Source organism: Bemisia tabaci, chromosome 1, assembly GCF_918797505.1.
Source record: "Bemisia tabaci chromosome 1, PGI_BMITA_v3".
NCBI lineage: Eukaryota > Metazoa > Arthropoda > Insecta > Hemiptera > Aleyrodidae > Bemisia > Bemisia tabaci.
Window position 1 is genome coordinate 71,866,690 of NC_092793.1, and position 25,755 is coordinate 71,892,444.

The 25,755-nt window shown below is 36.2% G+C and overlaps 3 protein-coding genes across 6 annotated transcripts in view; 2 read left to right on the plus strand and 1 right to left on the minus strand.

The window, feature by feature from the left end:
* Window positions 1–4,706, plus strand: part of Ns2 (nucleostemin 2) — a 30,346-nt gene extending 25,640 nt beyond the window's left edge. Inside the window, exons 1-2 of one of the 2 annotated variants that reach the window (XM_019045639.2) lie at window positions 707–864; window positions 2,715–4,706. In XM_019045639.2, the coding sequence (XP_018901184.1) occupies window positions 2,723–4,684 (1,962 nt within the window). In that variant the 5' untranslated portion in view covers window positions 707–864; window positions 2,715–2,722 and the 3' untranslated portion in view covers window positions 4,685–4,706. Of the gene's footprint in view, window positions 1–706; window positions 865–2,714 lie in introns of those variants that run through there. The other variant, XM_072306119.1, reaches the window with a different exon arrangement.
* Window positions 4,707–7,055: 2,349 nt separating this feature from the next.
* LOC109033183 (required for meiotic nuclear division protein 1 homolog) lies at window positions 7,056–13,594 on the minus strand. Its single transcript, XM_019045664.2, has 6 exons — window positions 13,067–13,594; window positions 12,458–12,578; window positions 11,449–11,668; window positions 9,593–9,761; window positions 8,478–8,675; window positions 7,056–7,731 (listed from the first exon to the last, which is right to left on the minus strand). The coding sequence occupies exons 1-6, from the start codon at window positions 13,334–13,336 to the stop codon at window positions 7,561–7,563; spliced, it is 1,149 nt and encodes a 382-aa protein (XP_018901209.2). The 5' UTR covers window positions 13,337–13,594; the 3' UTR covers window positions 7,056–7,560.
* Window positions 13,595–13,661: 67 nt separating this feature from the next.
* LOC109033181 (uncharacterized protein C2orf42) lies at window positions 13,662–25,392 on the plus strand. Of its 3 annotated transcripts, none has more exons than XM_019045662.2 (6): window positions 13,662–13,769; window positions 14,453–14,606; window positions 16,031–16,255; window positions 17,381–17,560; window positions 18,762–18,896; window positions 21,194–25,392. In XM_019045662.2, the coding sequence occupies exons 3-6, from the start codon at window positions 16,043–16,045 to the stop codon at window positions 22,598–22,600; spliced, it is 1,935 nt and encodes a 644-aa protein (XP_018901207.1). In that variant the 5' UTR covers window positions 13,662–13,769; window positions 14,453–14,606; window positions 16,031–16,042; the 3' UTR covers window positions 22,601–25,392. The 3 variants fall into 3 exon arrangements, with proteins under 3 accessions (XP_018901207.1, XP_018901208.1, XP_018901206.1); XM_019045663.2 differs by having other exon boundaries at window positions 13,683–13,801; XM_019045661.2 differs by having other exon boundaries at window positions 13,724–13,966.
* Window positions 25,393–25,755: the final 363 nt, after the last annotated feature.

The window sequence follows — 25,755 nt, forward strand, 5'->3', positions numbered from 1 at the left end:
CACCCGGATTTGGGCTCGCCACTACCACAGCGGACCAAATTACGAGGCCCAGCTTGTATTTTTGTTTTTTTCGTGTGTTATTCGTAAATCTGCTAGTTTAAATTGTTACTGCCGTATAATTGAAATTTATGTCAAATTTAGCTTCTAATCGATGTTACGGTGAGTCGCCATCTTGTTTGTTAATATCCGGCCCTAAGAGCATCATGCAGCCTAAAAACTCGTTGACCAATCAAAAAGCGGAACAGTTTTCCTGTAGTAAAAAGATACGAATGGCCATACTCTGTCTATAAAGGTACTCCAGGCGGAACGCGAATGAATTTGCGAACGAGACAGAAAGCAGCCAGGGAGCCCGCTAATGTGTGCGAGAGAGACAGAAAACAACCAGGGAACCCGCTTATGTGTGCGAGAGAGACCGAAAACACCCAGGGAGCCTGTTAATGTGTGCGAGAGAGACAGAAAATCGCCTGGCGGAACACGTATGAGCGTGCGAGAGAGACAGAAAGCATCCAGGGGGCCCGCTAATGTGTGCGAGAGAAATAGAAAACAGCCCGGGAGCCCGCTAATGTGTGCGAGAGAGACAGAAAACAGCTAAGGAGCCCGCTAAAGTGTGCGAGAGAGACAGAAAACAGCCAGGTAGCAGCCCAGCCAGGGAGCGTTTGTCGGCGGTTACCATCCATCAATGTTGAAGTTTTTTGTTGAGTATCGCGTGTCGCATGTTCCGTCTTTTTGAGGTTAGACTGTCAGATTGTCTTGTCTTCTCCGTGTAAATCGTTAAATTTAATGTTAAATTAACGTAGTCTACAAGTTAGATACCAGTATTTGTTTCATCTCTCGGACTTTTCTCAGTTTCATCGTTCTTCTGCTGTGAGTTTTACCTAAGTCGCATGTTTATCATCCTAAGTCCACTTAAAATCAGGAAATTTGATGAGAGCAGCAACGAGTACTTAGCCGCATTACTGTAACTTGCTTTTAGTCTCTTATCAATATGACCGCAGAAACTTTGATATCATATTTTCACTTGATGTAGGAAACCTTTATTCTATGAAGCTTCCATCTGAACGTCAGATCAATTCGGTTGTGTCTTTCCTACGGGCTTCTTCAAATCTTGTGAGCAAAGGAATTCAGTTTCAATGTTAGTTCCTCACATTCCTCATGTTACTTCTCACAAGATGTTACTATAGAGAGCAACTTTTGATAAATTCTACAAAGATTCTTAGTCACCTATGTTTTCGAGAAATAATTTAGTACATTTTCTGCTCACAAAGCTATCCAGTTGTACTATATATTATTTCCGGGATGCAGAAAGTTCTTAGCCCTCCCATTTTTAAAGTTAGTCTTCCCCTCTCATAAACTCCTTTTTCCCTAAAATTTCACAGAAATGACTTGTCTATGGATCTGCACACATGAATTTCCACGATAACCACGCAACTCTTACCACATGTGTCTGAAGAATGCATGATTTTTACCGCAGTTTTGGAAAAAAAAAAATTGCGATTTTACCGGCTTTTCAATCTATCCTCAGAGCCTTCCCATTTTACGCCCGTCTGATTGGGTTTCACCGTCTGTGTAGTTAAGAAGTTTTTGCACCCCTGGAGTATTTCATTAAGCCTTCTTGATTTCATAATATTCCAACAAATCATTTTTACAGGAAACAATGATAAAACCAATAAAGGAATCATATCAACAACTTTCATCATTTATGATACATATTGCACATTGAAAAAGTGTTGTCAATTTGGCATGTCAGCAAGGTTTCTTGCCAGAAGTATCTAAATTGAATCAAGCCTTCTCCTTCCACCTATTGAAGTGCACTTACTTAAATTAATAACCGGTGCGCCTCTGAAAAATCTGTTATTTCTTCCACTCCATCTGAGTACTTCCCGAATGTTATGTCTAGATTTATCCCTTACACCTTACCTATCTGATGGAAGTGGCTATTCCCAATTTTTACTACAGCAGCAGCTTGTGTCACACTGTTGTATGGTAACTGTCATACCTTCCTGCCATTTCATTCATCAGTCATCCAAGATCAAGTATCACCGCCTCAAAATAAGCTTTTAAGTACCTCACTGGTCTACAATACATAGATAGGCTTGATTGAATCGATACCTCTGACAATATGCCATCCCCTTTCTAATGCGATGAAGACTGTTCAGTATCCCAGACCAAAGCATACAGGTCATTTGTTCCTGTGGATGATTCTTCAGACACTTCAGCACATTGGCAGCCGGAATTCCTTCAAATTCATTTTTGCCTGCTATTCATTTTTTATGGGAGAAGCCAATGCTTTATCATACTGTTCGCAATCATTCTGGCCAGATTTTTAAAGGATGCTCTTTGACTGACCTGTCTGGATTTGTCTAGGGTTCAAAATCTGTGAAGGGTGTTTGAACGGCAAGCCAAGCTGCTTATCAGGCCGCCTGACGTCGGGCTTGACGGGCAGCAGGTCAAGTCCTCCCTATTGTCATTGTAGAGCATCTTGGGCAGAGAGTCTCCATCCCCGAGTCGTAGAGAGTGATTTTGGAGCGGAGCGGTTGACACTTGGCAGCTTGTCCGAATTACCTCTCAAAATATTCCTGTTCACATTGTAGGGCACTTATGGCCAGGCACATTTTGGTGTCAAATCCTTATTTTCAAATTCAATCATTGGTACTTTTTCATCTTGTTCATTTAAGTATATATCATCAATGAATAGTATTTGTATTCTGTTTCAGAAATCAAAATGGCAAAAACAAAGAAAGGGTCCAAAATGAAAGCAGATAAGCCGAAAGGATCGGCCCACAGCCTGAATCCAGACCGGGACACAACTAATTTGAAAAGAGTTAGTAAACCTAGATCTGCCAGCACAATCAAACGGTTACAGATGTACAAGAACTTCAAGCCCAAACGAAACAAGAGGGGAAAAATTCTTCGTGCAGCTCCTTTTCAAGGTAAATTGCCACAAGGGACCATGGCAAGGGTGGAACCTAATCGTAAATGGTTCGGTAATACCCGAGTCATCAGTCAAAAAGCTCTTCAACAGTTTCAAGAAGAACTTGGAAAAGCTGTCAAAAATCCTTATGACATTGTGATGAAACCAACTAATCTACCCATAACTTTGCTAAATGAGAAGAAAAAGTTTGAAAGAATGCATGTCTTAGAAGTTGAAAGCTATGAAAATGTCTTCGGGCCAAAGAAACAGAGAAAACGTCCCAGTTTATCGTTCCAAAATGAGCAACAGTTCGTTGATAACATTAACACAAAGGCTGATGAATACAAAGTGGAAGATGATTTGAATAAACCAGTAGATAATGAAGGTGTGAAACGGGGTCAAAGAGATAAAATTATGTCTAAAGGCCAAAGTCGACGAATTTGGAATGAGTTGTACAAAGTTATTGATTCCTCAGACGTTGTGGTCATGGTATTGGATGCACGTAATCCACAGGGCACGAGATGCGCTCATATAGAGAAATTTTTAAAGGACGAAAAACCTCACAAACACCTATTCTTCCTATTAAATAAAGTAGATTTAGTTCCAATATGGGTGACCCAAAGATGGGTCCAGATACTGAGTGCAGAATATCCAACTATTGCCTTCCATGCCTCATTAACCCATGCTTTTGGCAAAGGATCGCTAATAAATTTACTTCGTCAATTTGCGAAGTTACACTCCGAAAGGAAACAGATAAGTGTAGGATTCGTAGGTTATCCAAATGTGGGCAAAAGCTCTGTTATCAACACATTAAGATCCAAAAAAGTCTGTAAAGTTGCTCCAATAGCTGGTGAAACTAAAGTTTGGCAGTACATCACCCTTACCAGGAGAATCTACCTCATTGATTGCCCTGGTGTAGTATATGACACAGCAGAAAACGAGTCGGATACTGAAAAAGTGCTGAAAGGAGTCGTGAGGGTTGAAATGGTCCCGTACCCAGAACAGTACATTCCTGATGTCTTAGAAAAAGTTAAAAAAGATTATGTCATCAGAACATATGGAATCAAAGATTGGGAGGACAGCGAAGACTTTTTGAAACAGTTGGCTGTCAAAACAGGCAAATTAATGAAAGGTGGAGAGCCAGATTGTCATAATATTGCACGTTTAGTTTTGAATGATTGGCAACGAGGAAAAGTCCCGTTCTACACTGCTCCTCCAGGTTTTGAAAATCCGCTTGATTCAGCCTCAAACGAAGAGGAAGAGAATGTAAGCGGAGAGGCGGTGTCTAAAGGAAATGAAAGTGAACTGAAGGATACTGAAGAAAAAGAATCAAATGAGACTGAAACTCAAGAAGAAAAGCCTTTAACCACTGAAGAAGAGAAGGAAGCCAAACTATTGAAGGTTAAAAAGATGAAAGCCAGTATCACTCAAGATTTCCGCAAGATCCGTGTAATCTCTGACTTTTTCGATGAACCTAAATACGCCTTAAAATCGCTCATGCAAAAATCTGAGGAAAAAGATGAGGAAGAGCAGGAATCTACCGAAAGTCATCCCATCAATGAAGATGTTGACAACGATAATGATGACTCATCCTCCAGTGAAGATGAAGCTGAAGTTCTTGAGAAACAAAAGAAGAAACGTGAGAAGGAAGAGGCGCTTTGGAAGTCAATGACAAGTAAACAAAGGAGAGCATTAATTCGTAAGCTTAAACGAAAGAGAACTGGTAGTGACTTTTATGAAGTTACAAATGTTAAAAATAGGAGAAGGAAATAATAAATCTGTTTTTTTACTGTTATCTCTGCTTTATGTCACTAGTATTATGTTTTTTTCTTTAATTTTAGTGCCCTTTTTTTGCGCAAGATCATCACTTAACACAGTATCATTCTGCATACATCGAAAGCCTGGCGCAGTTTTAAGATACTGATAAACAGCTGCCCAGGCAAGTTTACAAGGACATGGATGCTTTTCTGAATTTTCTTATTTTCATTGACAAACTATCGATAATATCTGAATAAGTGAGAGCACAACAAGTCAGGAGTTAGTAGAAAAAAATTTATTACTCTTAAGAAGATCTTTGGAACTGAAAACCATATTCCGTTTAAGTAAATTTCGTTAATTTTTCTACAGAATGGATATAAAAGCTGTTGGTCTTGAAAGGCCAATTCCAGTTTTTTTAAAAAGAGCTATTCCTGATTGGGAAGACATTTTCTTTAAAAAAAAAAAAAGTGTGAAGAAAAGTTTTGGTGCAAGAGCAAGTCAAAGAATGGTAACGTTACTCAAAAGGTCTTCGTACATCCCTCTTTAAAAAATGACAGCCATCAGGCCTTGTCTCGACAGGATGTTTTCATGAGCTTTATCCCAAGAAAAAGTCCCCATTTGCGGAGTTGGAGAGGATGTTAACCAACTCGATATCAATCGCAGAAACAAGAACTATGGCCCCTGTACGCCTTGTAGAGATCTTAGACCTACTGTGAGAGGAATAAGAAGGGAAAGCAAAATTGTGATATTTTGTTGTTAACTCGGTTGTTCAAGTTTGTCTGATTCAAATAGTTTGTTAAATTGTTAGTTGTGTTCAATATTATACTAATGTCCGTTAAATACTCGGATTTGACTGATTTATTCTCCTGTGCAAAACTGTTATAACTGCGAAAAATCCCTGAAGTCTCATTCCTGCGATTTGACCCTGAGGCAAATCTCATGAAAACATCACATAGAGAAAGGGCCTTATAAGATCCCGGTACGAAAAACCATGGGATTAAGCCCTGCCTAAATGTCAATATTTTTTGAGATGATGTTCTTTTACAATGCCAATGGACCACTTGACAGGGTACGAATTTAAGCATTCTGATATATGTTTCTCAACCAGAATTTCACGTAGAGCACGATTCGCGCAACGAGAACTAATAAAACAAACTCAAAATGAAGATATTAACGTTTTTATTTCACATAGGTTACGTGGAATTTGAACTGTTCGCTCACAAGAAACTCAAAGCTCTACGTGAGTCAAATCGCGCACTACGACGGGTTCAACAAGCTTCTCAACCGAGTAATGTTCATTTCCCACCATGTGTTGTTCAAACTATGAGCAATTTGCTACAGCTGAGCCAAAGCGTCAAGATTGAGGTTGCCAGATTTTCATATCGCAGAGACTGTCATGATAACGTTTAGCGCACGATGTGAATCACGCAGAGCATTGAGTTTTCATAAGCGGGTGGTTTGAATTCACGCATCAAGAATCATTAGATATCTTTGGAAGGAGTCGATTTTGGTAATTTTCGTTGTGCGCGTCGTATTCTACGTGAAATTTTAGTTAGGAAGCATGTATCAAAATGCTGAAATTCTTACCTTGTCTAGTGGTCCATTACAGGCAACAAAATTGCTACATACACTTTAGGTATAAAAAATCAGTCATTATGAGGATTCTTAAAAAGCAGCTAACAATTCAAGTGATAAAAGTTCATGAATTGATCTCTCACAAATATATCAAGAAGTCTTTGCACTGGTGCTTCTTGGCAATCTATCAAAGCCAGGGTTTTTAATTAACAAAAGAGATTAAGATCTGAGTTAACCAATAGAATTTTTCCTTCTTTAATCCATTCAGAATGTCCTCAAAATTGGGAACGAGTCAGTCATGCCTGTCACAGAATTAAAATGTGATGGTTCAAGCATAAGACTCAGCAAAAAATACAAAGGAAAGTCCAAATACCCAGTTTCTACATTAAATATCGAGAAAAGAAATACCCCTTGGAAAAACAGTGTTTAATATATCATCCACTGCTTTAGTACATACCATAGTCACTGTCACTTTGGATTCATTAATTAGTGATCTGCAGATTTTCACTGATTGCTCGACTTAGTGCACAAATGAAATCATGGTACACATCACTGCAGTGGATAAAGTCATATGCTGCATTTTTTGAGGGCATATATCTTATTCATTATTTAATAATTTGGAAACTTGGGAGTTTGGACAGGTCTTATTTTTTTTTTGTTTTAAACTTATTAACTTGAACCATCAAAACTTGAGCCGGGGACTAGCACAACAAAACCATTTCTATTTAAATCATCAATAATGTTAGAGGTATTTATCAGCTTAAGGATGGCTGTAAATGGGTAAAATTGGGTAATGAAAATTTAGAAATAGTTATAGTAGTTATAGTTAGTATTATTGAAAGTTCATTACAAGTATCAGTCTTCAGAATTTTCTCAGAAAAAATTTTAGGTATTCTCCATCCTAAACAAATATTTATATTACAATTCATTTCAGGAACCCCACTGCGTGTCTGGATTTTAAAACACAATTCAAATGAATAGTTGCATTAACAATAAAAACTGAATTTCTACCAAATCATAGCTTTCTTGTTAAAAATAAACTGATTTTGGGATAGGTATCTGCAAAGCATTTAGAAAGTAAGTGAGGAAAATTATTTTTCCTGCCAAGAGATATTGAAACAAAAGAAACTTTTAGACACTCAACACAAGGCTCCGCCAACAAATATGTGAAGAAGAGTTGGGAGTATGTTTCTTACTGACAAGGACATATTTTACTTTTTCTTCCTTGTAAATTAAACATTTAATGTAGTTTCTTTCGACAAAAAATCCTGCATCAGTATTATGCTAGTTTCAAATCTAAGTGGGGCAAAACGCAACTACGTTCCACCCACATAATAAGTATTATAGTAATGAATAAATTCAAATGCAACTTCAACCATGATTAAAACTATTATCATCCACTCTAATCTGACATGATGTCTGTCACTTAAATGTGTGGACAGTAATTCGACTAACTCAAGACAATGATTCAGCTTTTCGTTCATTATCTGAAACAAATGAAAATAATTAGATAGTAATTGTATGCAATTAGTGTGTCCAAGATAGAGAAGCTGGTTGTGAGAGCAGCGCATCAACGGCAAAGCATTGAGTTTGAGGATGGACGATGCATCAAAGAGTGTGACGAGTATAAGTATCTCAGTGTCTGGCTGATCAGGATGGAAGGTTTTGGATTGGGTACCACCTGGGAAGAGGTGACAGGGACGTCCCGTAAAGGGTTGGCGGTAGGGCTTTGACAAAGAGATGTTGCGGTGTCAGTTGCCTGATAACCTCTGGGAGGACGGGCATATGTGGCGTTTAGGTGTCGCAGAACGCCAGAGTGCGTTATAGGAACAAATATATATTTTAAATGCAAGCACTTTAGCTTAAAAACTTTAGATTTAAAGCTTCATTTGACAGAAAAGATAGATTTTGAAGGATTGATTGAATTCCATTCCCAGCTCAATCTCACTAAGCATATTAATTACTGTATCAGGTCCGAAAATGGGACATGGTCAAATCTATGACTATGGTTCACATACAAATTTTAACCGATCAGATGAAAGGAAAAGAATTTGATCCAATCCGAAATTGAAATGCTTTTTGGATCCATAACTTTAAACTTTTCACACTTCCTCATAAAACTGGTTCAACTGTTATTTAAAGCTACTTATAAAAATATATAGGTATCCTAAAAAATGATCGATCCATCATTGAGAAGGGGGCATTAGAAAAAAGCAAAAGAAATTCAAGTTACCTTGGTTCTGCGAGGTATACTAAAGTAGTTGCATGTCAAAAGGTACAACTTTTCTAATTGCTCTCGGTCCCAATAGAAATCTGGTACATCTAGAAGATCAGAGCTTAGATTAATTGAATGTCGCAGGGCAAATATTTCTCCTGTTTTGCGAAGTACCTCCTTGGGCCCAATCTTTATTCTACGACCCATTTTCATGTCCTGTAAAGAAATACAAAAAAGTATTACCTACCAGAAACCTAATGTTTTTTGCGATTACTCTTACTTAAAACTTAAGAAACAAGCGATGCGCATAGTGGGCCCTCGGCAAGTGCTAATGCGACACAAAAAATTTACAACTTTAAAAGTTCATGGTTCAAAAACAGCAGGCATCAGCGTCTTAAAAACGTATGCATTGTCATTTTTACCTACACTATGTTCATACTGAACTAGATCTAAGGAGAGAAATCAAAAGCTTCCATTTGTTACATGTCAGCAGTTGCAGAAAAGTCAGAGATTTTTGTTATTGAACCTAGAAACTTTTTTCCCAACCCGAATTTTATATTTGTCTGTACTAGTGCTCAATCGCTTCACTGGCTAAAGTTTTCACTCTTCAATAGTCTTTCTAAATCTGAAGATCGTGATATGGTGAGATCGCTTTTTATTCACCCCCAAGCTCTCAATTTTCTACCCATTTACATGCTCGCCCAACCACATAATCATATGAAAAGGCTTGAGAAATGTGAGAAGGGGAACACATTTTTAAGGGTTAAAAGTTTTACTCATTTTTGCCTCAGTCTGTACATATAGGAATTTTCAATACTAACGCATTGCTATAGACAAACTAAACAACGCAAAATTTTGAATTATTCTGAATTGATAAGCAAAATAAAAGAGAAAAAGGGCAAACAAAAAGTAATTACTTGGGAAATTTGTGGGAAAAATGTGGAAAGCCAGTACTCGGGCACACGAAAATATGGAAGCCTCAAGGCATCTGCACCCTTGGGTGGCATTTACACCATTTTCAGTGTGGACACAACAGTAACTGTAAGAGAAGCACTTCTTTGACACATGCTAAGTGAAAGATTGAATTAAAAATATGATAGAATCAGGTGGCAAAAGAGTTTTACTTAGCATACCTCAGTGATATATTCAATTGATTCAACATATTTTTCTAAAGTTGCCTCCCAAATGCCAAGTTTGACTGATGAAGCCATCGCATTGGAAAAAGTGTACAAATCAAGGTCAAAATTGCTGGAACTGTCCTTGCATAGGTAGATGTTGCCATTCATTAGAGTGCTCTTCTTCCTTTAAAAAACATTGAAAGAAAAGTATAAAATTGATTAAAAGTAAAATGAAATGTGAGAGATAAAAAATTTCATTCACTTTAAAAGGGAAGGAAATTTGAAGAAGTCTCTCAGTGAGATGATGATGGATAAAGGCAAAGAGGTCGAAAGGAATTGACAAAGGTTTAGATGGACTAAATGTACGAGTCTTTATCAATGGATGCTACTGTAATTATATCCGATGAAAATATTGCACATTTTTCATATTACATTCACCACCAGTGGTATACCTATTCACAACGGATTTGAACCTTTATTCATCATAAATGTCCTCATGATATTGAATCCAATTTACATCAAATCATACAGCACTGGAATTCTTCGATGACCCTTGCAGATGATAGTTTGTCCGGGGGGAACAGTACCTACCAACTTGATATAAAGTTACTTGGCACAGAAAAATAATAAAAATTTACCTGTCAGCTTCAAAAAATAAGCTCCTCCATTCTTAAAGCCTCATTTCCTCCCGATTTTCCTCTGATTACCTCCCTCCAATATAACCTCCTTCAGTGTTTCCTCCATGAATTATGGCGCACACATTGGGTGGTTTTTTAACATCTTTAATTATTTCCTAGAAATTCTAAAAATTGGGTTTTTTCTTGAGCACCTCATATACTTACACATTGATGGTGAAACTGCAAGGGTGCAAGATATCTCCGTTTGCGACGTTACAGACTTCCAGTCATGTTTTTTTTTTTTTTTAAAAGATATCCTCAACGTCACTCTTTGAAAATTTCCTTGATTTTTCTTTTCTCTATGTTAAGAATGATCTATGAAAACAATAGCATTGCTTTGATCTCCTTTGATGAAATAAAAAGTGGGAGTAGACATTTTGAAACAACGCAAACAAGACCATGTTCCTGCAGTTACACTATCAGTAGGTACGTATATAGTATAGTGATATTGATACCTTTGAGTAAGTAATATGATCATCTTGGAATAGTGTTGTGAAATGAAATATGAACAATGACTGTAAGTAAAAAAATAGGAAGGTAAATTTTTCATCTGCCATACTTATGTCGCAAAAATTGCCAGACTAAAAAGACTGCATTTTGCAATAAGAAACTAATATCTCTGGCTCATTTTAGAAACAGCGTGTATGCTATTCGTTTTCTTAAATGGATAGGTGGGTGCTTTTACACATGAGCCAAAAAGTAGTACTTCATAATTGCAAAATGTAGTTCACATGCGTTTGCAACTTTAATTGGCACAGAGATGAATTGAACTACATTTCGCAATAAGGAACTACTGTTTCTGCCTAATCTGTAAAAAGCACCTATGTCCACAGGGAAACTGATAGAAAATACATTTTTCCTAAAATTGGCTAGAGATAGTAGTTCCTTCTCGCAAAATTTAGTCTAGTTGAACTCCTCTCAACTTATTTTTTAGAGTATTAGGTAAACAAGTTTTTTCCCCATTAAAAATTGAAATTCTAATTTTTCAATTTGTATGGTAGTGTATTTACTATTGGAGGACCTGCCTTTGATCACTAAAGGTTCCTTCCCTTGTGGACTGTCAGACACATACAAAACTCTTCAAAAACACATTTACCATAAGGTCTAATGAATTAATTTTTGGGAAAAAGAAACTTTAGGGCATGAAATAGCAAACATATTAAAAGAATGGACATAAAAATTGTTGCTACTTACAGAGAATCAGTATATTTGTAATGCATGAGCTCCCTCTCCGATTCGATGAGCTTTTCGTCATAACTTTGTAGCTCATAATGTTTCAAGAACATAAGAAAATTTGTATACTCTAGCTCACTCACATTCCATAAGACAACAGAGCCTTCCCGAAATATGAAAATTTGTCTGGGCTCCTCTTCAACTTGATAGTGAGCTACAGCATGGATGAAACTGTCAGTACCTGAGGAAAAAAAGAACCAAACTTATGATGAATTTTATCAATTGAGCTTATGTGCTACGAAAAATGGTTTGATTTTTTTTCTTCCTTTTCTTTTCTTTCTTACAAAATATCAAGTCAAATTTGGTAGCTAGAGCTGTGGAAAGGTCTTCTATCATCTAGTGATTCTATGAATGAAATGAATAATGTATAAATAATTGAAGAACATAAAAATATTTTTACTCAATCTTAACCTGAAGATCTCAAATTTTGACAGCTAAGACAAACGGGACCTCTTCACAAAAATTATGACTTGATAGAACTTAGAAAACACGAATCATAATTGTTGTCTTTCAAATTTCTGTTCCTTCCTCGTTTTGTTGAGAGAATATAACTAGAGATTTTCACACAAAATCTTCGATATTTTTCCAAGTCCAAGGGAACATTACAAAAAGTCCAAAACTTATTATCAGTTATCCTATTGGAAAGTAAAATGCACCAGGAAATCTAGAACGTTGCAAACTGTGATGCCAGGTTTGGTAATTTCATTGTCGAAATGTATTTGAGTATATTTTGTCGATTCTACAGGATTCAAATAATTTCAAGTATGAGTAAAAAAAGTTGGGGGAAAATTTAAGATTTTCCACGATTTTCAAAAATTTGCAGGGTCCGAAAGTTCATTTACATACTTTTTCAGAAGACATAGCTGAGTAGGGTACTTAAAATGTATGGAAAAAATTTACTTCATGGAGCTTATGACGTAGTTAGCTAATTGAGCAGAAAATATGTGGACTCTTCGCAGTGAAAAGTTACCTGCCTGAACTCCCTCAGTATCAAGGGGATGAACTTCATATAAATTCTTGGTTTCTAGACCTATTCGAATATTGTCTAGATCATATTCTTCGGCTGTTGAAAATGCTACAACATTCCAGTACTGAAAGAGAAGAAAAAAATCTTGATACAGTTATATTTATGAGCTCTAGAACTGATTCTAGGCAAAACCAGTGGTGAGTATGGCTTGACAGGCTTCATAGCGATCTTCTGCCTTCGCTTGTAAAAGTTTTGGGGCCATCTAGGGTGTTCAGCTCTATTTTTCGGAGCATAAATAAATGTTTTCTCGTGCGTTGATGCTTCCATAAAGCAAAACTGAAAGAATCAACAGGATGTGTTGACTGTTTCTTGGTTCCACAGTGGTCCTGATTCCCCTTATTTTAGGTGCCACCATGTTCCAGACTCTTCTTATTTCACGTGCCCAAGCCCCATGTTAAAGCACAATAGCAGCGAGTTACCTCAGGAGGGCAGAACATAGCTTAAAGGGCTCTTAATCAGAAATATTGAGATGACTTGTTGTGAAAGAGTTTCAAAATATATTCACTGAGAAATGAAAGAAGAATTCATTGGTATAACAATAAAGATTCTTACCCCATGTTTGTTTGGAATTGTATCTCGGAGCTTTTTCTTTCGTGTTGTGAGCCCTGAGCGTATTGTAGGGGAGAAAAGTGCACCTTTAGGTACAAATTTGGGTGATGCAACTTTTGTATTAAGAAAACGGATTAAATTTGAAGAACAACTAGAGCTTGAGAATGAAGACTCTGGCACCAAAAGACGCCATGTATAATGAGCATTTCCTTTCGACAACACTTGACACCACTTGGAGCAGAATTTGAGGGAATTCAACATAATGAATGACATAAGGAATACATTAAGGCTTAAAAATATATGATTTAATCATTTATGTGAATGAATTCAAATGAAACAGCCCGTACGATGCAATGAGAAATGGTAACTCTTGACTCTTTGAATAATTGACACCAGGAAAAAATGAGTGCTATGACTTCACTTTGGTTGCTTAAAATTCTAGCTTAAAATTTTTATTTACATATGACATTTGAACACGTAAAATTCTTCATCCTTGATTAGAAAACCGGAAAAATGTGTGCACTGTGCACTGTCTGACAATTTTTGATAACGTTTCTCGTTTGTTTACTACCTCGCGCTACCTAACCTAAAAAAGTATGTTGTTATTGTTGTTGTTGTTGTTGTTGTTAGAAAATTGAGATTTTCCTTATCAAGTCTCAGACCTCAGACTTATGTACAAACTTTCCAAAGAAACTTTCATACATGTGTACGTATTTTTCTCACCATTTCTTACCGCAGGTATCGTAATCGCTCAGCAGATGTATATTTAATCTTAGAATCCACATATTTGCCTACTTCTGATCCCTCTTGCTCATTTATCAGAACTTCTTCATTCCGAATGACTGCTACTCTACCATCGTACACTGCTATAGCCTGCTTCTGCCGAAAGTTCTATCTCTCATGGTATGTAGAGCCAACTTTTTCCTAGCTAACATCATAGCAAACGTAAGGCTTTAGCACCTGGTCAAAGCCGAGTCCAGAACCACTTACTCTCGTCCAGCTGTCCATCTATTTTTTTCACTCTCTTCCCTACTCTTCCTCATTGCCTCTATCTCCACGCAAGACCTGCAAGCGATCATCAGTAAAATGATTGGTTTTTTTAAGTACCCCTAAAGCACCAAATATTTCTCTGAAGGGGCATCTATATGAAGTGATGCTATTTTGCCAATCAGAGACAGATGTTAAAATGTCCTCTCACCCACTGAAACTTTGTGAAATACGTTTAGTCCAACCGTGCATTCTGGAGGAAATTCCCTTTTCATTTTTGCATCAAAAGTGGATGCAAAAGTCAGAATGGTTTTAACCATCTAGAAGATAAAAATCATTTGTGGCACTTAGTCAGATTCATGTAAAATCTGATTTTATTAATTGTTCATGTCTTTTTCTCAGAGTGAAAAGCCCACCTGTAATGACACTGTCTGCAGCCGATCTGTCTGTTACTGAAGTTGATAATTTGTTGTTCACGGGATGAGAATCTTTTTTTGAACAATCTGTAGATCTGTTGATGTGGAAATTAAGTTCATCTAACGCATGACTTTTGAAGGTGAGTCAATTTTGTATGCCTCCTCTCTAGGAATCCAAAACAATTTCAGTGCTTTTGTGAGTCAAAGTACCAGAATAGGTACACCTTAACCCATCTATTTATGGGCAATGCATATTTTTCACCTTGTGACTTTCAGAATCAGTCCAGTATCTTTGAGGAGAACATTAACCCCTTTAATAACCATGAACGCAACATCTGCATCCAGCAAAACGAATTTGTCCTGCAGCTTACCATTTCTCAACAACTTCACTCAGAAATATTCTCTTTCATAGCACAATCTGTTGTGAAGGGCCTAAACTACGACTTTAGTCACTCTCTGGCAAAAAGCTTTCCAATCTGTTTGAATGACAAGCGATTTCTGTGGTGCAGCATGGGCACGTTAAATCTACCCTGGTCTTGAGAGAGATAAGTAACTCTTGTTTTAGGAGCTGAAAACCAATTATCAATATTGTTGTCTTCATTGAATTCTAAGAAAACATGATTTTTACGTGAAAATGCTCCCTAATAATGAAGAACTACTTCATCTTAGGTAGCATTTGAAACAGATGGTCATAGTTTTTTTTACATCAGAGCCCAATTTTGTCGGTATTTTTAGCTCAAGTCTACTTACAGGATAAGCAAGTCAAAACTTCATAAAATTGTTTCCCATCTAGATGATTAATAAAACGAATTTTTTTTAAGAAAGTCATACCTTACCATTTGAGCGCTTGGCATGGTTAATCGCATGCTTATTCATGCTACCTCCGAATCTGGTATCTTGTGTGTACATATACAAGGACCTTAGTGCAAACCATGTAGATCATATAACTGTATATCTGGTAAAACAGTTTTGTCTTTAAAAGAATTGCATATTGCATATATTTAAGATAAAAATAATGAGGTAATAATATGCAAAATTCAGAAATGCTGACATAAATGTTTTCATTCTTTATGCCTGCATATTTTATTTTTTAGGAACAGTTATCATCAGGGCTTGCATGGTAATAATGTGGCAAAACACTCATATACCACTACATACTTACATAACATATCAAAACTGTGTAAGAAGAATAAAAATGAACAAGATTACATGCTTCGTCAAAAAATTAAGTATTATAATCAAAAAATAATATGAATCAGAAAAGCAAATCAAGAAGTAGCAAGAAGTAATCCTCGAGAAAGATGATAGCCCTGAGATTGGGGGGCCTTAAAGCCTTAAAGGGTGGTGGGATGTATTTATTTTATTTTTCATGAAATCTTGTTAAAATTGGCTGTGTTACTCATGTAAACCTGCTTGAAGTGAAATAAACATATTTGATTTGGATTTTTGAGATTACAATACACATATTATTACCCTTTAGGATAAGAAGACCCTCATACTGTTTTTGAAGTATCTGAGCACTTTCAAACTCTCAATATAAATTTTTCCTTCCTTTTTCCCCCAGCAAACTGCAGAGATGCCAAATGATCAAAAATGGAAGGCTTTTCTCTCAGGACTAGGAAAATCTACATTGCGAGGAGTTAAAAAATGCCCAAAATGTGGAACCTACAATGGAACAAGGGGTGTGAGCTGCAAAAACAAGTCTTGTGATGTTGTTTTCAAAGAAGCTGGAGAAAAACGGAAGCTTTCTACCGAAGCCTGCAAACTGGTGACTGGCACTTCGACTCAGGTAAAAATAAATTTGCTGACATCCAAGGAGTCTCTTTGCATCCCCCCAGCAAAATTGGTTTCTTGCAGAAAGGCTGATGTAATTTGCTCTGATTTAGCATGTACAACCCAATGCCAGTGTGCCATTGGACCTATAAGGCTGTCACTGGGAAATTAATGTTGACAAGCTGGCGACCTACTAATGAAAGCTACCATAAAATTTAAGCAAAACATTTTTTGTCTTCGGCTTTTAAAAAGTTCCTCAAATGTACTCTAAATATTGTCCTGTTTTCAGTGATTTTTTCTGGCTTTACAGGAACATATTTATGTTAAAGACATTCTAATGCAATATTTTAAAAAGGAATTAGTTCATAGCTAAAAATTAAATGAGGTGATGTGCCATAGGAAGAAGTTTAAACTGATGTTCTAAAACTTTAATTTGAGGTCTCAAATTCTATCTTCTACTTTCAAACCATTTCATGCAGAAATAAGACTCAGCACAAAAACCAGATAGCTTCAGCAAGATATGTCTTTTATGATTGAGCTGGTGAAAAAACGAGAGTTTTCAGCCCTCTCGGAAGGAGAACTCGTATTAGGACCAAAGAACCAAGTCTCTTAGCAATGAGTGGCACAGGAATCATTCTTTGGTTCTTAAAAATCCAGCTAGTTGAGCGATTTTGTCAAATGTTCCATTCTCTACATGCATCAAAAACTATGACACCATGGTACCAAGTAGAAAAAATATAGAAGGAAGTTGTAAATGCTAAAATTTCATTCATTGCTGTCTGAAAAAAAGAAAAGAAAAATATCTAGTATGAATTTCTATCATTAAACTATGCATGCAAATGTCTATCTCTTTTGTGAACTTGATTTTGCGTTTGTTGTGACTAGACTTTGTGACTGAATTGGTACTGGTTCTACAAAATTGGAACTGAACCAGTTTCAGCTCCACAACCAACCCAAGAATCGGTACTTGGACATGCTCCAAATCTGGTTCATGATTTGATATCAGAACCAGAACCAGTTCCTAATACCAGCTCTGGTTCTCATTCCAGATTGCATGCCTACCAATGGTTTTTTAAACTTTGTCCCTATGTATTTTACTATCTATTTTTAAAAATGTAATGCTCTTTAACACATTTTCTAGATCTTCTCTGTGCGTATGCGTGACAAAGGACCTGACTACAGAGGTTTTGTGCAACTTCCTGTGATTCAGTCCTCTTTGGATTCTGCCCTAGACTCTGAAGAATTCATCCAGCAGACATCAGCCCTGTGCTTTGTTGATTCATGTCAGCGCATTTTTAATACTAATATTTTAAAGTGTCACGTAAGTATTCAATTTTTAAATTTATTTTCTGCGCAATTCTCAGTAGTTGTTGTGTCTGCTACTTTGAAGAAAAATACAGCAAAATGATTTTATTCTTGTGTCATTGGAGTTTGAAGTATTTGCACCGATTAGAAGTCCCTGAAGGTCCGTGATTTGTACGTTGAAAAGCTATCATGAATTCGGTATGCGTTAGTGCATTTACATTCATCTGGAGAGCTAGAATTTGCATTGATCATTGAGAAACAAATAACTTAGCACGAAATTTGACAATTGTGGTAGTTAACCCTCTATGAAATGAATTCATTTTGGATCTCAGATTTTGGGGGCTTTAATCTATTTTGTAGCTCACATAGAAAACATTGAGCACCAATTTTTTTTTTCAAAATTTTAAATTTTAGAGAATCAGATCTTTAAAAAAAGAAAAAACTAATGAAAATTTACAAAATTATGCCAAAGAGAAAAGATTCCGTTTTTAAAAACCCCAACAATTCATTGTTACGAATTTGTGACACAGCAAGCAGACTCCGGTTTTTATGTGAGTAGGAAAAGCAAATTAATGTTGTTTTTCTCCAACCGATAAGTTGAATTTGAAAAGATTCAATGCGTCCATGCATAAGATGTTCTGCATAAAATGTTGATGAAAATGCAAATATGCGGTCAGTAAAATTTTTGGACACCCACACAAACAATACTGTCAACAATATTGCACAAACAATATCAAGTTACAAGTTTGAAAACGCACAATCAATGACTGCTATCATCAAAACACAAATAAATGTTTAAGTTTTGGAAAAAATCGTCAGTCGTAATCTCATCTTGATTGTTGCATCGCTTAAAATTGCTTGCCCTGTTTTATGACACAGAACATTTAAGAAAATCCATCATGGCCAACAAGTCAATATTTTCAATGGCTGACAATCAGGACTCCTAGAGCCTGGTTCGGATTTTGAGATATCCATGGCTGTCTAAAAAAGAACTGCAAAGAATAGCTCGCACTTTAAGTAGTAGATTTTCTCCCACTAAATGTTTTACAATCTACCTCCACAAAATTTCAATTTGCTTATCCTCAGAAAATGACATTATATTTGTCTCCTGACCCTTGTGAAGATTTTCTTTGCCCTAAGCAATAAGCGTGTCCTTCATACTTTTGCGTTTTTTCTCTTCATGTAAAATATGCTGACTTAGGTAGTTTTTTTTCCAGGAGAAGGATGTGAACTCTCCACCAACAACCTGCCAGCACATTCAAGCAGCTTTGCGATGTTATTCAGATGCCACTCCACTACCATTTGATAATGCTGTGTTTCAATCTTTACAGCTTCCGGCTGATGTCAAGCAGGTAAAATATTACCTGAAATTGCCTTGTCTATCGAATGGGCCTGTTGCAAACTTTTGCTAGAGCAAAACTAAGAGTTGTTTCTTATAGATAATGCGTCAAAAATCACGATGAGCGCATCGGCAAACTCTGAAATGCACTCATAACTTCACAATCTGCGTAAGAAATTTGCGGTTTTTTGAGCTTCCCGCTTCGAAAACGATACTACGGCACAGGTGAACATTTTGTAAAAGGAGTCGTTCCATCGTCGGCAATAATCATCATAGCCGACGCCAATCCGCCAAAACACGTTTGATGGGACGAGATAACACCTGAACTGGATTAGACTAGATAACAATCAGTGTGTTAACGTTCATATTTTCCACGCCCGAATGGATTGACCTTGAACTCTCCTTGAATTACGCGCGGAACTGCGTGCAAGCGTCGGCCATGATGAATATCGCCGACGATGGAGCGACTCCTCTAACAAAATGTTCACCTACGCCGTAGTATCGTTTTTGAAGCGGGAAGCTTAAAAAAACGCAAATTTCTTACGCAGATTGTGAAGTTATGAGTGCATTTCAGACTTTGCCGATGCGCTCATTGTGATTTTTGAGGCATTATCTACAAGAAACAACTCTTATTTTTGCTCTAGCAAAAGTTTGCAACAGGCCCATTCCCATCTCAAAAGTGTATGGCCACCTGAAAACAGATTATTGTCTTGGATTTTTAAAATTACATCTATACTGTAAGCTCCGAGACCTCCTAATTTTGCATAGCTGGTAACACTTAGTTCCAGCGTTCTACCGGGCCGATTTTCATGATTTTTTCGGCTATCGACGGGCTTGTCTCTAGATGAGCCCGCTTTATTCAGATTTTCAAAATATGATCCATGTTTTTTTTATATTACAGGGAAAAGTTGCGAATTTTTCCATTTAAACAATGTAAATTCGTGTTTTTTGTCATAGTTCGTTTGAACGTTCCACCTGGCTGATTTCCATGATTTTTGCGGTTATTGACAGGTCATAGGCCCTAGATGAGCCCGCTCTTATCAGATTTTGGAAATAGGACCCAGGTTTTTTTACAATCAAGTTATAAAAGTGAGTGAATTTATAGAATGCCCTGCAACCTGCTGGCACTATGCGCAGAAAGTTGCGCAGTGGCCGAGGAGGTTGCGCAGAGGCTGAGTATAGCCTGCGCATCAGCTCTACTTATCAACATAAGATTCGCCCCAGTCACTTCAAGATGAGCGGTGGCCAAGTCTTTTAAGACGTCAGAAGCGCCCACACGTCTCAAGATGTGGGTTCGATTCCTGACTCCTCAGCTACTTAATTATGACCCGATCAGCATTATGTGTTGTTTACCTGCAATGTTTTATTAATCAGTCATTGTAAAATGCATCCTTTTGACTTCAAAAATTTTTTTCTTTCTTTATTCATCAAAAATGAAAATAATTTCATTCTAAAAGTAAAGTATACCTCATATTGTAATTTTTTAGGGGAAAATAAAACAAACGTTGATAGGAGGGTAAAAATAGAGCTGTGAAGCGTCTCATTGAATGCGCGGAGCGCTTTCAGGGAGTTAGGCAGCATAGCGGCCAGGGGGCGTAGCCCCCTTTTATTCTTACACTGCTTGAAGTCAAAGCCTTGTGTGTGCCATGTGCATGCCCAGTGCTCTGCATGATCTAAGTTTTCTGGATGCTTAGCAGTCGACCATTTCAGCCTTGGCATCAGTGACACATATAGCGAATTTTATCAATTAGGTTGAATATTCTGGGTGAGCGCTGCTATGATTCATGTGATTTGTATGATGTTCCCATTTCTCATTTTAAGATCCAAGCCAGGGATGAATTATTTGAGTTCTACTGATTTCTCTCACCTTGCTTGTTTTGGATCACCGAAGCTATTTTCTTTAAATTATGTTATTTTTTTGTTTTATTATGGTCTTCACCTAACTGTCCTCTTGTAATTATTATGTAATTGTACATCTTGTAAATGGGTTTGCACGTTGAAAATATAATCATTTAAATAAATAAATAAAATTCTAGAGATATGTTTTCTCTGACTTAATTTTTGGGCAGAGCACACTACAGATAGTTACAATTTATGTTTAACTTCTTTTGGCTCATGCAGCGCTTTTCCTTGCAGTTAATACTGCAAAAAACTGAACCTGGGCGTGAAGCAGATCTTGCAAGTCCAACCATGGCTGGTAGTGGGCTTATAAGGGTCAATGATGAAACTTCCTTTGCTTTTTAGAGCAAGATACTTAAATCATTTCAAAACCAAAATATTTGTTTCATTAATTTTCATTAAATTTTTCAGACCTTGTGGCTGATGGCAGCTGAATCACCAGGTCCAATTGTACAGAGAGTTTCAAGGACAATGATGGCTGTGAAATGTAACGTTAGCTCCAAACATCCCCTTGGATTTCTTCATTTTGCTGTATTTGTAAATAGAACTAAAAATAAGTTAGAATACAAATATTCGTGTGCTTGTAAATCATACATAAAAACTGTGTCTGATTTGGGTGAAGAAAACTCGAATTCAAAGCAATGCATACATTACTATGCATGTGTTTGTGCGTTTGCAAGTGATGCAAAACACAAGGAAGAATTTGCATTTCTTATAAATCCTGAACGTCAGACATTCTTACCTTTTGATCTTCCAACACCTGAATCTCAGCCTACTCAATCAGTTGAAGTACCTCTTGAACCAGAATTGACAACTGTCAATGATAAGCAATTAGTAGCCATTCTCAGTGATGTCGTTAACAATCAGTGTCAAATAGAAGTGGAAGTTTCTGCAGAGGATGCGGCTTTATTGAATGGATTTGCTCTAACTCAGGATGGATCAGTTACGCATCTACCAACTTTAGAAATGATCCAAAGTTTAACAACAGACAACCAATTTACAATCTTGCCTCTTAGACAAGACTCAAAATCTCCTCTTTTCATAACTAACATTAATGATAAAAAAACAAATCTAATGGAAGCACCTAACCCAAAAACCAATACGAAAGCTACCAAACGTAAACAAGAAGAAAATTTTGCCCTGAATTTCCAAACAGAAGGTGTTCGGCCTTTAAAAGTTGTAAATAAAAACCGAGGCTTTCTAAGAAATGAACCAGAAGTAGATGAAGAAAACACAACGTTTTCTTTTTATCAATGGCTTGCATCTGTCACAGAAAGAATAAACCAAGAGATGCACTATCAATTTGATGGGAAACCGCGCACTTTAACATTCCAAGTTCCTCATGCATTTTTTGAATGTTTACGAGAAAGAATTTCGTCTATCAGTTCCAACCGGAAACGGCTACCCAATTCCACTGTAGAAATTATACGTGACACAGCAGTCCCATTAGGCACTTTCACAAAATCTACATGGAATATCAACAATATAATCCATTTAAAACAAATCTTTGATACTCCTCTAATGTTACTAGATATCACAAGAAGTTTCGTCCAAAATCCAGATGGTACATATGATTTATTTGAAAGTAGTAAAATGATGGACAATATTGTTGTAAATGATAAAAATGTCACCCCGATTAGACCATTTGAACTGAAAACGTACATAAAAATTGGAAGAACCTCAAAAGATCAAGTAAAACCAACACCATTTATTATCGACTGGATTCCAAATATGCTACCTGCTTCGAAAATTGGTGAAATGAGATTGACCTTTGAGTATGGCCATCAATCTCCTTTTGGTTTTGGAAAATTATCATAATGATATAATCATAATAATTCACCTCTTGATTAGACATCTCTTGTCTGTGACATCCTCATCTTTCTTGTTGGTTTTTGTACTTCATCAAAAACAATATTTTTTTCCATTTCTCCTTGCCCACACCACTGTGTATAGAGCGTATATATACGGCGTAAGTCCGCAATCACATATCTCGTTTGCGATGTCTGAAAATCTCCGCCTCTATGTTATTTTTTTAAAGGAGAACAAATTGACGTCATTCCTTGAAGTGCTTGCAGAATTTTCTTCGCACAGAAAAGAAAAATCAAGGCAGTTTTAAAGAATTGCCGTTGAATAGTTTTTCGTTTAAAAAATAAAGAATGATAGGAAGTCTGAGGCGTTGCAAACCGAGTGATGTGATTGCCGACTTACATCGTCGAAATGTTGAACAGGCAGCATTGTGCTTTCATTTACGCAATCACAAATTTTGTTGAAACATTGTTTTACTCTTGAATAATTTTATTCTTTGTTATGATTGTACCATTACTGTGGAAAAAATATTTAGTAATTTATTGAGACTAATCGTAGCTGTAGGATAAGTATTTTTTGCTTTTTTCTACAGATAAGTCTGAGCGTATAGTTCATGTAATCGTACAGATAACTCATACTTAGTCACAAATGGATCACTCTTAATTTTAATGGGGTACATGCCAAAGATATGACAGGGTTCGCTCAAGCTGTGATATTCGGGTTTATTGCCATCTTAAAAAAGGCGTTTGAATCTCCAGCATTCATCATTGGTGGTACCAGTAGATAATAAGAAAGTTTTCTTTTTCTTTTTTTACCCTGTAATCATTCATAAAAGTTAGAGAATTTAGATCACCAGCTATTGATACAAAATTTTCTCTTATCGGGAAAGCATGAACAAGTTCTAGATTACCTGAATATGATATACTTATGAATTTAAAAGTGATTTAACAATCCATTTTAAAAAATTAAAATCCCTCTCGGCCAAATTATATATCTGTTGAAGTAGGCACAATGGTGAAATTTGTGAATTTAAATCCCAGCTTGCATATTTATCGTGCCATATGTTCAATTACTGTGAGTTTTGCATAATTTGTGACTGTAATTTGACTAAGTTTATTTTTAAATATTTTAAAAAAATTTCATCAAAGCCTTGTATCCTCTTTTATTCAGACAGAGAATTCTCACTTTCATTCATAACTTTTGTTTGTTTACAAAAGCAGAGTTTTTTTTTCGTATACAGTATATAAAAATCCGTATTATACAATTGAAGGATCCCTGTCCAGAATCAGAAGGACGAGTCTTTCATCTTCTTCCACAATTTTATCATTAATCAGAGAAAAGTCTCGATGGCATTGTTTTCATTAAAATAGTTTCTAATCGGCCACCAGATTAAGTCTTAAATAGAAGAAAAGTCATACATTGTTCTTCAGAATTTTATGCGCAGCAATTCTCAAAACAGTAAATTCGGAAATTAACCCCCAAACGAGAATTCAACAAGTATTTTCAACAGCTATCAAATGAAAGTTAAATTGTACAGATGAAGTTATTCATGTCTCTTTCATTTAACAATTGTTACTTGTAAACGCATACATCTTGTTTAGAAGTTGATTTCCGGAATTCCCATTGTTGGATTAATTTTCCTTGTGGAATTTTGAAGAAGTGCCCAGTGCTTTGGTCCGTAACTTGTCAAGAGGCATAGTGTCAACTGCTGAAAATATTTTTCATAAAAATTCTACCACCTGAATGCTCTTTTTACATTAAAGAGTGATAATATAGCCTTTTCATGGCTACAAAATTATTTTAATTTATTCATATCTAGTACTTATACATGAATATTTTTCAGCAATTGTACTTCTTTTGGTGTAGCCTTTGTTTTACATAAACCATCTTGACATTGCTTACTGCACCAGTGATGAGAATAATATGTTTCAGAATTGAGGCATCTTGAAGCAAAGAGAGCAAAGTCCACTTTGCTGATGAGCCCTACAACGCTAGTGTTTTTAAGTAACGTCGGGTTTATCAGCAAAATTGACCGTTCTCCCTTTGCTTCAAGGTGCCTAAATTATTTAAGGGAAAAATCCTTGAGTAACTGTTTGGTATGTTAGGCATCGAAGAAGAGAAAATCATATGTTTGTAAAAATCCCACAAAAGTGAGCGAATTAGATATTGAAAGTTTGAAATTGGAGTGCCTGATTATGGTAGAGTCTGTTAATTTCTTCTACAATTAAATCTCTTGAGGAGATGCTGAGGATGCAAATAATCCATTGTTTGTTTTTCCTTCTGTTTTCTCCAAAGTTTGCATCCTCTTATAAATTCTCTTATGAATGCGCTCATCAATTATTTTTTCTCATCCATCTTGAGTACCTAATGAAATTACAGTGACAGTTATTTTAAATTCTCCATCTTGTACTTCATAAAATTTGCCTAAGAAGTTCATAACTTCTAGACATGAACTCTGTTTTGTTCATTTGCATGACTGCTCCAGTGTAAAAATGTTTGAAAAGGCACTGAATCCAAATGTGTAAACATTATTTTATGCAGAATTTATATCCCAAGCAAAAAGGCCATTATTCATTTAATGAAAGTATATTTTAGTCCTAAAGAATGATGGCACGGACATTTCTCCATTATTCTTGTACCTCTCAAAATGTTATTTTTTTCCATGGGAAAATGTACATTTTACTGAATGTCCAACCAGAATGTTGATACAGAGTGTAAATGTATTAATTGAAAGCTAATTTTGTGTGATACTTATTCATTTTTTTTGTTCACACTTCAAATTAAATAGCTTTTATTTTATCTCATTTCCATTTTCTCACTCATTACCTACCCAAGCTAACCAAACAAAATATTTCAATATTTCTCTCCATTAAAATTACTATTATTGTTATAATGTTTCAAATGTATTACTGCATCTTAATGTAGTGCATATCATTTCAGTAACAAAATGTTACTTGCATGGGAAGGTGCTACCTTCAATGAAACTTAATAAAAGAGGTAGATAACCTTTGTACTCCTCATTCTAATGCCTACAGTCCTGTAAGCACACTACTTTGCTGCACAATCGGCCCATCCTCTCCTTCAGATCTTATGTGAATATTTCAAAGACAATCCGTCTTCAATCGGAAAAGAATGTGTTTACCCCTTTACATGTAGGTATGTATACA

Coding starts and splice junctions, on each gene's coding strand:
- LOC109033183 (XM_019045664.2), bottom strand. CDS start 13,336: ATGTCATTCATTATGTTGAATTCCCTCAAATTCTGCTCCAAGTGGTGT. Junction 11,669..12,457: donor TACTGAGGGAGTTCAGGCAG/GTAACTTTTCAC, acceptor TTTTTTCCTCAG/GTACTGACAGTTTCATCCAT. Junction 9,762..11,448: donor TACAAATATACTGATTCTCT/GTAAGTAGCAAC, acceptor TGTTTTTTAAAG/GAAGAAGAGCACTCTAATGA.
- LOC109033181 (XM_019045662.2), top strand. CDS start 16,043: ATGCCAAATGATCAAAAATGGAAGGCTTTTCTCTCAGGACTAGGAAAA. Junction 16,256..17,380: donor TGACTGGCACTTCGACTCAG/GTAAAAATAAAT, acceptor CACATTTTCTAG/ATCTTCTCTGTGCGTATGCG. Junction 17,561..18,761: donor CTAATATTTTAAAGTGTCAC/GTAAGTATTCAA, acceptor TTTTTTTTCCAG/GAGAAGGATGTGAACTCTCC.